Below are 12,870 nucleotides of genomic sequence, written 5' to 3' on the forward strand. Positions count from 1 at the left end.
GAAGGACACCAATCTTGGAGGAGATTCATGCAGCCCAAAATCACTCTCCATTTGCACTTAAGGGAGCCAAAATCACTCACCATTACAGCATGAATCTCGGGTGTGTATCTTGAATCAAGAAGAGGCCACGTTCATTCGGGAGAGAAAAGTGCAATCATCACGTTGATTAAGCAATCAGCGACATTCTTGGAGTGATCCGGGTTTACCTTTATAGTTGATTATTCAAGCCTATATAAGAAGCAAACTCCCTCCCCATAATTTCAAGAATTCGAAATTTAGCATTTTGCAGCAGCCTAGTCGAAGCTCTACCGCAACCTTGTTCGAACGAAGTTCTTTTAGCATGTCCTTCTAGCGCCTTAACCCAAACGAAATCAGTTAAGTGGGCTTTTGATATGTATTTCTTTGTAACTTAAACTTTGTATAAGTATTTCATGACATGCGTCTATGTGTGTCAAATCATCTTCGGAAAATGCTATTATATATTTTATAAAATCTCGATCGATGTACGATATGTTCTTCTATTTCCAATGTTCTTTGATTCTGCTGAGTTCATTCAAAAATTCCGATAAATGTTGTTTGATACATCTGATTTTGTGGTGCACTGTTATGATTCGAGTGGGATATGGAACGACGATTGTAAATTATATATGGCCCCCATCAGTGGGTATAAAACTGTGTTTCGGCCCTCATCAGTGGGTATAAAACTGTGTTCCGGCCCCCATCAGTGGGTATAAAACTGTGTTTCGGCCCCCATCAGTGGGTATAAAACTGTGTTTTGGCCTCACCCCTTAGAGGACTAACATATTGGGGACAATTTGACCATGGATAACGAGATGAATAACAGTATTTTCATTTGTTCTGATTCGTTCTGTTCTGAATTGTCTGATAATCTTTGTTTCGCACTTCGATTCCGATTCTGATCTGATATAAGATACTATGTTTTGAAAAATCAGTTTGCAATATGGGTTTTAAATTATATTTATATGTATTTGTGGTAATCGATCGGCCCCCACTTGCTGAGTGTTTCCCAAACACTCACCCCTTACATTTCTCCCCAGATAAGAATGAAGATCAAGTAGACGAGGATGAAATAAGACATGCTTTGGAGTTGGTGAGGAAGTCTTGAGATATGAAGATTTCTCGCTTATGTTCTTCCTAAGTTTCGATTCAAGTTGTACACTGCTTCCGCACATTTTATTTCGTTTTGGAATTTATCACTGTAAGACAAGATTATTTTGAGTTATTTATGAAATAGACTGGTTTTGGTTTATACTGAACTACGAGGCTTGTTGTTTGACGATTATATGATTGTTGAACAACGCCGGTGTCGACTAACCCCGGTCTCGGGGCGTGACATACAGTGTCCTTAAAACAGATTCGTCCCCTCCGGGATGTGCTTCGAGGATGAACTTGGACGTCTCTTTCCCAGGATACAACGGAACAACCAGCAGTGACTTAGCACGAGACACTACTACGACGAACTGAAAGCGTACCTTTACTTTATCACCGAGATTTAACGGAGGCCAAAAGAAAAGCTAACAATATGAAATGCAAGAGAATACTTGAGAGAAAAGATTTTCATGTACTTGAAATGGGGAAATGAGCACACTATTTATAAGCCCCCAAAAAGCATACCAAGAGTCATGCAAGATTAATTAACTCAATTAATCTTCCCATTAACTCAAGAATATGAAGAGCCACAAGTTTTCAAGTAACTCAAGAATGTGGAAAGTCAAAAGACACTCCACAATAATGAGCCACAACCAACTCAAGAATGTGGAGAACCAAAAGGCACTCCCACATTCATGACATATAATTTTTATTCAAATTTCCAACAATAGGTGGATTTTAAGAAAGTAGTTCGAATCAAGAGGCGGAGAGTCGAGTAGATCAGTTGTGGCTAGAAAATTTGAGAAACACAAGAACATGAAGACGAACATGATTTTGTCTACCTCGAATCACAAGCCATGTCTGAGACAGTGTTCCCTACCAATTTCAGCAACAAACAGCCAAAGGGTCCTCAAAGAAATCAGCTTGACTTTCTTTGAAATCCTATAATCTGTCTAATTCTGGTCTTCTACGAATCTTAGAATAACACAAAAACTACATTTATTAAAGATGTTGTCTGTCTGCTAATCCCTCTGGCGGCCGCCATGTGAAAAGAGAACATGATGGATACTAAGTTTATGAAGTCTTTATTTTTCTACCATATATACATTAAGATGGATAATGTCTGATGAACTGTAAATTATATATTAATGTTTCGGACATATGAAATCTGAAATAAAATCAAATGTGGATAAAAAGATTGCATCAGTACATGCAATCATTAGGGAGATCTATTCTAATCCACCCTTCATTAATAGATGAGCTCCTTTGTGCTATAAGTTTTATTTATATATATTGGGGTTATCCTAACAGTCCAGTTTTTTCCCCCTTAAAAAGGAAGTTCATTCAGCATCTCATTGTCTCATGTCACATTATAGATTGCATCTACATGATTCAAAGTAGTTAAAAATCATGCATTTCAAGCAAAATATTCAAAATGAACCGGATCTGTTTACTTAAATCTGTTCCTTAAATTAAGGTTAAGACTTCAAGCTAAGATAGTGTGTGTAAAACCTTACAGAGAGCTGGAAAAAGAATATATGCTGCGGAACAAGATAATGCGTTTGAATAAAATTATAATTGTCACATTAAATACCGAAGTTTTCCAATTTCAATGGATAAGAATACTGTAAACATCAAACTAGCTAACTATTATATAATTTTCTATGCTAAAGGACTAAAAATCTAGTCAATAATAAATCATGTTCTTCTCAAGCAAAGAGGTGACATCAACAAACAATTCTTCACTGCAAGGAATGGTGAGGCCACCCATCGGATGACAAAATCCGTATTCTTCTTCAGCATGGAATAACAAATCTTGAAATGAATGATGGTTCAAAAATGATACAGGAATGACGAATCGTTGCTTATATTCACTCTTTCCCACGTAAACAGCACAATATCCTTTCGGAACATTAGTAGATCCTATCGAATTCGATCTTTTCTCACTTGATAGAGATCGTTTAAGCATTTGTCGAATGGCCATTTCTAGTATTAAACTCTTTTTAGCTGACGCAAGAGCAGGAAATGCAAGAAGGTTTTTTGGAAACTGGAATCAGAAATGTTTGAGGAGTAATTAGTTTGTTTGTTTGAATTAAGCTTGGAATTGAGGAATACATATAGATGAATATCATTGCCATTTATTATGCTTTAAAATCTTGATAGTGGTCCAGAAAAATAACTGGTGGGAATAGGGTAGCTGGTGGAAATTAAGGCTAACATGAGCACATGAAGAATCACATGAATTTGTCTTCAAATCATCAAAATTATGATGAAACATCTGTCATTTCAAAATCATCTTCCCCCCACTTTCAGCCACAAAGTTTTGTAGGACCCAATATGTTGCAACAACCTACACCTCTCAGGTATTTCTTGGAACTCTGGATATTTCTAAGTCACCCCACCAAGATTTACAGTGTTATCTGCTAACCAAGAAACAGGAAGTTGGAACCACACATAGATGCTTGGTATATTAAGTTCTATTGATAGGGTGTGGCACCTTTGTTTGCTGCTAATTCAACAGCATTTACTAAATTTTAGATGGCTCATATTTTTAAACCAAAGAGGAGTTTATATATGCATGGCCATATGATGTTTTGGGCCCCATAAATCAATTTGAGGCTTGAAATCTCAATTAATGAATATGATTTAGGAATGAAAAACCGTGTAGCTCCATTGAAATTTGCAGATAAAGGAATTTGAGTGGAGTTGGCCATAAACTTGGAACAGCCTTGTGCCATATTTAAGTTCGTAAAGAGTTGGGAAATAATAACAATTAAAACTAAACAAGCAATTTCTTGAATGCATTTTATGTTTTTTTTGCTTTCTGATGAAATTAAGAGATAAATTCTTGAAGCCATTTTTGGTTTCTTTGGTTCGCCATACAGATCTTTATGGGCTACAGATCTTTGTCACCGAATAGGAAAACATTAAAATCTGGGTTGAGAAATATTAAGCATACCTACACAAGTAACTTCTTGAATGAAAAACCATTTTAAATTTTTTCTTGGAATTTTCTTTGCTTTCTGATGATCTACATGAAATAGATTGCAATTCCGAAAATGAAACTATGTGTTGCAGATCTTACAGAGTCTACCAACAGAACTAGCATGCAACGAATTAGAACAAGATAAAAGCTTTTGAATCAAGTATTAGCCCACTGATTTCCATAAGTTTTCTTGCAGCCATAACTGTTCATATTTTCACATTGTAACCTCGTTTTAGGAGGATACACATTTTTTTTCTAACACCAGGTACACAGATTTCAGTGAGAAAAAAAAGGAGAAATTGTAACCCATAATTTTATATGACCGTGATCATATTTTAGTGATTTAAATTGTACTAGGATTGTACCATCTTGGATGCTCATCCCATTAATTAAGATGAAATATTTTCTTATCAAGGTTGGAGATATACAGAATATTCGAGATATACAAAATTATGCCTGGATAAAGATTTAAGCAAGAAGATAACTCAATCTTGGATCTCAAAATCTTGAAGAATATATCACAGGATTTTCGAAAATAGTTAGTTATAGGGAAGAGTCTGCCCGGTATAAAATACAGACTTAAAAAAATTTAAAAGTTTAACTATCAGGATTTTAGGAAAAAAATCAAAACTTATTTTTGAAACCACTGAATTTATTTGGGATTTAAGAAAGATAATTTTATTATATTAGGAAATAAAAAGTCTACCGAATATTGAAAATTAGACACAAAATTCGAAATTTTTCAGGTTGGACAAGGCATAATTCAAAATTATCCAAGGGAAGGATATCTAGGTTTCGAAATATTATCCATGATCAGGGATAAAAGATTTATAAGTATCTTAGATTCAGATTTGATTCAGAATTCAAACGCAAGGATGATACACGATCAGGATAGCAGCCAACCCCTATAAATAGGAGGACCATATAAATCGAAAATCACACCATTCTCTACTCCAAATTTTCGAGTTTCTCTCCTAGATTTCTTAGGATTTTCGAGGGCTTGGTCTCTCAGTGTGCGAAGAAGCGAAGCGCTGCTGCAGTCCAAACCCGAAGCTATGGTTCGAAAATTCCAGTGCAAGGAACCCTCTCTTTCTCACGTTTTTTTCTACAAGATCTAAGGTAATTAGTGGGCTTGTTTTAAAGATTAAAATTCATTATACATGTTTCTTCGTTTTTATGAAAATACGGTCGAGTACACCTTCTTCTTCTACTCCATTCTTGTGTTGGTTGTCATGTGGTTTTGGACACTATGAGGATTCGACTATATATGGGAGATAATCCCAACCATGATATGACCCTCATACGGTGGGGATATAACCGATTTGGCCTCATCCCCTTAGAGGAGTAAAAATTAGGGACTGATATCAGTAAACCATAGAAAGTTGAGGAATCTCAGTGTCTGGTAAATGTTGTGCATGTGATATGAATGATGTTATGTAAGTCATGTGATTTCGAAATTTTATGCATGTTGTTATATTGTGCTCGAACGACCCCCACTTGCTGAGTATTCCCAAATACTCAACCCTTAATCCCCTCCCCAGATAAATCCGAAGAGCACGTTGAGGAAGAAGAATCAGAACAAATCTGGGGCTGGTGATATAATTCGAGAATTGTAGTATTTGGATTTTGAATTTTCGTAATTTCAGTTGTAAGATGTTTCCGCATTTAATTATTTTCAGTTGTAAAGACATTGGTATTTTTTTGCGATTTATGAGATAAACTGGTTTTCGGTTTATACTGTGCTACGAGGCTGGTTGTTTTCGATTGTGTGATTGATAAACAACGCCGATGTCGACTAACCCCGGTCGCGGGGCTTGACATTTAAGTGGTATCAGAGCCGTCAGGTTCATAATCCGAGTGGGAAAAATCGATTTTCGAAAAAAAAACAAAACCGACGAAAAAAAAATTCGGTGGAATTTTAACACGAGGCTGACGTTATCCCCTCCGAAACGGCCCAACGAGTGATTTTCACCACTTCATCGTGAGGTAGGGGTCGAAACCGCGAAATTCATTCATTTAAGCCACAGAAACCTCATTTTTGCCGTTTTAGGAAAGATTCGTAACCCCTATAATTTTTCGTAGGAAACTCCGAATTCGATTCCTTCAACTGTTCTGGAATCCTCTCGACATATGCTTCAAATCCATATGTCTATCTCAAAACTTTCCATTTTTGGAAATTTTCGAAAATTTTAATTATTTTTATATACTTGACTCTATATGACCCTGATATTTTTATTTTGTCTTATTTATGATATTCTGAGCATTTTCTTTTTATTGTTTCCAGGATATGGCTCGTATGCGTGTCACTGCTCGTAAGAAAGTATCCTCGATTACTAATAGGGAGATGATCCAGTTGGACAATCACCGACCTCGTACGCGCACTCAGGCGGCTATACGTTTAAAGGAATTGGCCCTAGGAAACAAGGATAAGACTATCCGAAGGCTGAGAGCTAATAACTTCGAGAGGAGGCAACAAGCGGAAAACTTGACTACCAAGCTGGAGGCAGCAGAGAAGAGGATTGATGAGATCTTTCAAATGTTCGAGTTCACTAAGGAGCATAATTCCGAGCTTCGAGACTCTTTAGACATAGCACTCGGCAAGCCAAGCGGGCTAAGGAAGAAGTGGATCGACGCACCATGGAGTTGTCTGAAGCACGTCAAGCACGACTAAAGGACAAAAAAATTGAAGAATCATGGAATATGATTATGCAGTTGTCCGAGAGTAATCAAAGGCTGTCCAAGGAGGTGGAAAAAGGTAAAGTGAAGAAGAAAGAGCTCATCGAGAAAAATAAGGCAAACTGTATACATGCAAGAAACGAGTTGAATGACGCTATAGGAAAAATTTTGTTCCACCGTGAAGAGATTGCTGAGTTGAAATCAGATAATCAAACTCTCCAACTGCAGCTTACAGACTGTTAGACCTGGAGGTGCCGGAGGAGGATCCCAAGGAGGAAGAAGCCCCACCCAACGTGGCCATGGGAAATGGAAAGATAGAATAGACACCTATGATATCTAGTCCTAGGAATTTTTTTTCATATGTTGCACTTTGTTTTCGTACTAGACATTTGATTCAGCTTTACTTTCAGTACCTTTGATTCTGCGTTTCGGTTGTTGTATGGTCACTTTGAAATTTGGTATCAATAAAATATTTGCTTATTATCCAGTGATCTCAATCTTGATTCTGCATCATTTATGACTCATGTCTTCCTTATAAATGCGACAAACCCTTAGAAACTTGTACACTTGTAGGAAATGGCCGGAAGATCTCCACGAAACAATCGCAACCCGCGGTACGCCAACCACCGCAACGACAATAACGAAGATCCAAATACTGGCGGAAATCCACCTCCCAGAGTGGGCATAAGCCAAGTTGATCTTATGGCCATAACCACCATAGTGGCCACAACACTGCAAGGGTTGGGAAACCCGAACGCCAATCAACCACCTCCACCACCACCACCGAACGGAATCAAATTTCATTATGAGTCCCTCCGAAAGAACGGATGTCCGATATTCAGAGGGGACGCTGATCCTGAAGTTGGCTAGAGTTGGCTAAAGAGTATCGAGACTCAGTTAAGGCTATTGGAAGTTTCCGAGGCACTCAAGGTTGATGTGATTGTGCATTTTCTGGAAGACAGAGCAGCTAAATGGTAGGAAGCAGTCTCGCCAGCCATGACCGCTGCTGGACCAATCACATGGCGAAACTTCCGAGAAACATTTCTGAAACAGTACTATCCAGCAGAAGTCAGATTGCAGAAGTTAAGTGAGTTTGAAAATCTCACTCAAGCTCCAGATATGTCAGTAGTGGAGCACACATCTCAGTTTAATGTCCTTTGATCGTATGCTCCGGCAATCATGGCGGACGAAGTTTTGAAGCTGCACCGTTTCAAGAAGGGATTGAACAGCCGAATCCAGTCGGCCTTAGCAGTTTATCAGCCCGCCAATTTTGCAGATCTTATGGGCGCAGCTATCCAAGCTGAAACCGATATCCGTAGAAGAGAGGGAGCGAATAAGAACAAGCATCCGCATATCGGTCACTCTTCTCAGAGTGGTCAGAAGTTCAGGAAACCCAATCAATCAGGAGGACCTTTTTCAGGGCAACCCTCAGCAGCCACTAACTACCAAGGACACAAACCGTGCCCAAAATGCGGTTTCAGACACCCCGGGGAATGTCGAAGGGCCAGTGGCGCGTGCTTCGGATGTGGGAAACCAGGGCACTGAATTTCTGAATGTCCTATTGTCGCCAATCAAGCAGCCGGGCCCAATAAAGGAACTGGGTCGAATGAGGGAGCTAACCCCTACAAACCAAAGGAGAATAAGCCTAATGCCAGGGTGTTTGCCATGACGCAGGACAAGACAGACGATGCAAGCGATGTCGTGTTAGGTACCATATTCATTCAGCAAGTACCTGCTTATGTGTTATTTGACTGTGGTGCTACGCATTCTATTATGTCTAAGAGATTTGCTAAGAAGTTAGGATGTAAGCCCGAGAAACTAAATGAGCCCTTTCAAATAGCCACACCTACAAGTAGGGCCATTGAAACCCATGAAATTTACAGAGATTGTAAAATCAGTATCAGCAATCAGAATTTTCGCGCCGATTTGATACAGTTGATCATGGTCGATTTCGACATCATCCTAGGGATGGATTGGTTAGCAAGAAACAATGCAATAGTAGATTGTAAAGGAAAAGGAGTCAAACTCCGAACCCCAGGTCAGGAAGAAGTCGTGTTTCATGGTAAATCCAAGAAATGAAAATCACTCCTTTCCGCTTCCCAAGCATGGAAAGCCATGAAGTCCGCAGAAGATATCTACCTAGCAATGGTTAGCGAAGTGCAAGGAGAAGCAGAGCTGAAGATTGAAGAAATCCCAATAGTATGTGAGTTCCCGGATTTTTTTTCAGAATAACTCCCAGGGATAGTCCCGGACCGCGAAGTTGAGTTCGAAATTAATCTGGTTCCTGGTGCAGCACCGATTTCTAAAGCACCTTACAGGATGGCGCCAGCTGAACTCAATGAGTTAAAAGAGCAACTCCATCAATTGCTGGACAAAAAAGCAAGTTCGACCTAGCGTGTCCCCATGGGGAGCACCACTACTCTTTGTAAAGAAGAAAGATTGGAGTATGAGATTGTGCATCGACTATAGAGAACTGAACAAGATCACTATCAGGAACAGGTACCCTCTCCCGAGGATAGACGACCTATTTGATCAACTTAAGCGAGCTGCGGTCTTTTCTAAACTGGATCTGAGGACTGGATACCACCAACTGAAGATCAGGGCTGAAGATATCCCCAAAACAGCTTTTCGAACAAGATATGGGCATTATGAGTTCACAATGATGCCTTTTGGGCTGACCAATGCACCTGCAGCCTTCATGGACCTTATGAACAGAGTGTTCAAACCATTCCTGGACCGATACATAGTAGTGTTTATTAACGACATCCTCGTCTATTCTTCCCACGCGAAAAATCACAAAGAGCATCTCCGCATTACACTACAGACTCTGAGAGAGAAGGAACTCTATGCTAATTTCAAGAAATGTGAGTTCTGGCTGAAGAATGTATCCTTTTTAGGACATGTGATCTATAAAGCAGGAGTATTAGTGGGCCCCAAGAAAATCGAGGCAATTACAGAATGGCCAAAGCCGAAGAACGCCACAGACATCAGGAGCTTTCTTGGACTGGCAGGTTATTACAGGAAGTTCGTCGAGGGTTTTTCTTCAATTGCCATACCACTGACTAAACTCACTCAGAATAATTCCAAGTTCTTCTGGGACGAAGGTTGCGAGAAAAGTTTCCAGGCGTTAAAAGAAAAGCTCGCATCCACGCCAGTACTAATCTTACCCTGAAGATAAGGAATTCACCATATACAGTGACGCTTCTAAGGAAGGTCTGGGATGCGTACTCATGCAAGAGGGAAGAGTGATCGCCTACGCAACAAGGCAGTTGAAACCGCACGAGCAGAACTACCCTACGCATGATCTGGAGTTAGCAGCAGTTGTCTTTGCTTTGAAAATTTGGAGGCACTATCTCTATGGCACCAAGTGTGAAATTTTCACAGATCACCAGAGCCTCAAGTACTTGTTCACCCAAAAAGAACTAAACATGAGGCAAAGGCGGTGGATCAAACTACTGAAGGATTACGACTTGACTATAAGTTACCACCCAGGTAAAGTGAACAAGGTGGCCGATTCTCTGAGTCGTAAAAATGGAGGCAAGATCACTCTAGCTTCACTCTCCGCTCGGCCATGTCTGCAAGAGACCGTCAAGTTAAATCCAGACCGAGACCCCGAGTTAAAGAAACTTAAGGAGCAATTCGAAAGCGGAAAGTCTCAAGATCTACAAATTGATGACAAGGGAGTCCTATGGATGAAAGGACGACTGTGGATACCAGACAGCGATAAACTTCGCCAAAAAATACTATCAGAAGCACACAAGTCCAAATTTTCAGTCCACCCAGGGAGTACAAAAATGTAACGAGACCTTAAGGAAAATTTTTGGTGGAACGGAATGAAAAGAGACGTGGCAGAATTTGTCGCTAAATGCCAATTTTGTCAGCAGGTCAAAGCAGAGTACCAGCGACCTGGAGGACTGTTCCAACCTTTGGAGATACCTGAATGGAAATAGGAGCATATCTCCATGGACTTTTGGGTAGGGTTGCCGAAGTCGAGACAAGGTCAGGACGGAATATGTGTAATTGTGGATAGACTTACAAAATCTGCACACTTCCTACCCGTTCGTATGAACTACAATCTGGACAAGTTGGCTACACTGTACATGGACAATATTGTACGACTTCATGGAGTACCAGTGAGCATCCTGTCCGACAGAGACCCAAGGTTCGTCGCACGTTTCTGGAAGAGCTTCCAAGGGGCCATTGGAACAAAATTTACTCTTAGCACGGCCTATCACCCTCAAACCGATAGCCAAACCGAGAGAACAATTCAAACCCTGGAAGAAATGCTGCGGGCATGCGCCCTAGAATTCAGTAGCAATTGGAGCAATCATCTACCATTGATCGAGTTTGCTTATATAACAGCTATCACAGCAGTACTGGGATGGCTCCATACGAAGCTCTGTATGGGAGGAAATGCCGATCACCCTTATATTGGGATGAAGTGGGGGAAAAGTCAGTAGTAGGGCCCGAGCTCGTGCAGATAACAGTAGACAAGGTTACAGTTGTCCGAGAGAAACTCAAGGCAGCTCAAGACAGACAAAAGAGCTGGGCAGATCTGAAAAGAAGACCAGTGGAGTTCGACGTCGGCGATAAGGCCTACGTAAAGTCTCGCCTATGAAAGGAGTTGTTCGGTTCAGTAAAGCTGGGAAGCTGAACCTCCGTTATGTGGGACCCTTTGAAATTTTGGAAAAAGTGGGCACACTGGCATACAGATTGGCACTACCGCCAAACAAGTCTAGAATTCATAATGTTTTTCACGTGTCCCAACTACGGAAATACATCTCAGATCCAAGCCACGTGTTGGAAGTGAAACCACTCATGACCGAAAGTAACTTGGGAGAAGAACTGAGGTACGAAGAAGTTCCCATCAGAATTGTGGATATCAAGGACCAAGTATTAAGGCGACGAGTCATTCCCTACGTCAAGGTGCAATGGTCTAACCACACTGAAAGAGAAGCCACGTGGGAGTTAGAAGAGAGGATGAGGAACCAGTACCCATACCTCTTCATAGACCAAGCCGACCCGAGTTTCGAGGACGAAACTTCCCTTAAGGAGCGAGGGATGTAAAACCCATAATTTTATATGACCGTGATCATATTTTAGTGATTTAAATTGTACTAGGATTGTACCATCTTGGATGCTCATCCCATTAATTAAGATGAAATATTTTCTTATCAAGGTTGGAGATATACAGAATATTGGAGATATACAAAATTATACCTGGATTAAGATTTAAGCAAGAAGATAACTCAATTTTGGATCTCAAAATCTTGAAGAATATATCATAGGATTTTCGAAAATAGTTAGATATAGGGAAGAGTCTACACGGTATAAAATACAGGCTTGGGAAAAATTTAAAAGTTTAACTACCAGGATTTTAGGAAAAAAATCAAAATCTTATTTTTGGAAAATACCACTAAATTTCGGATTTAGGTAGGGAAATTTTTGGGATTTAAGAAAGACAATTTTATTAAATTGGGAAATAAAAAGTCTACCGAATATTTAAAATTAGACGAAAAATTGGAAATTTTTCAGGCTGGACAAGGCATATTTCAAAATTATCCAAGGGAAGGATATCTAGGTTTCGAAATATTTTCCTGGATCAGGGATAAAAGATTTATAAGTATCTTAGATTCAGATTTGATTCAGAATTCAAACGCAAGGATGATACACGATCAGGATAGCAGCCAACCCTATAATAGGAGGGCCCTATAACTCGAAAATCACACCATTCTCTACTTCAAATTTTCGAGTTTCTCTCCTAGTTTTCTTAGGATTTTCGAGGGCTTGCTCTCTCAGTGTGCGAAGAAGCGAAGCGCTGCTGCAGTCCAAACCCGAAGCTAGGGTTCGAAAATTCCAGTGCAAGGAACCCTCTCTTTCTCACGTTTTTTTCTACAAGATCTAAGGTAAGTGGGCTTGTTTTAAAATTAAAATTTGTTATACATGTTTCTTCATTTTTGTGAAAATACGGTCGAGTACATCTTCTTCTTCTACTCCATTCTTGTGTTGGTTGTCATGTGGTTTTGGACACTGTGAGGATTCGACTGTATATGGGAGGGAATCCCAACCATGATATGACCCTCATACGGTGGGGATAT

The 12,870-nt window shown here is 39.8% G+C and overlaps 1 protein-coding gene across 1 annotated transcript; it reads left to right on the top strand.

Annotated features, from left to right (window-relative positions):
* Nucleotides 1–11,386: 11,386 nt before the first annotated feature.
* On the top strand, nt 11,387–11,839 carry LOC140803858 (uncharacterized). The gene has a single exon (XM_073159717.1). It carries the CDS (start codon nt 11,387–11,389, stop codon nt 11,837–11,839), a length of 453 nt encoding a protein of 150 aa, XP_073015818.1.
* Nucleotides 11,840–12,870: the final 1,031 nt, after the last annotated feature.

Source organism: Primulina eburnea, chromosome 1 (genome assembly GCF_022965805.1).
Source record: "Primulina eburnea isolate SZY01 chromosome 1, ASM2296580v1, whole genome shotgun sequence".
Lineage (NCBI taxonomy): Eukaryota > Viridiplantae > Streptophyta > Magnoliopsida > Lamiales > Gesneriaceae > Primulina > Primulina eburnea.

Bases quoted from the DNA above. Each gene is read 5' to 3' on its own strand.
- LOC140803858 (XM_073159717.1), top strand. From the start codon at position 11,387: ATGAAAGGAGTTGTTCGGTTCAGTAAAGCTGGGAAGCTGAACCTCCGT.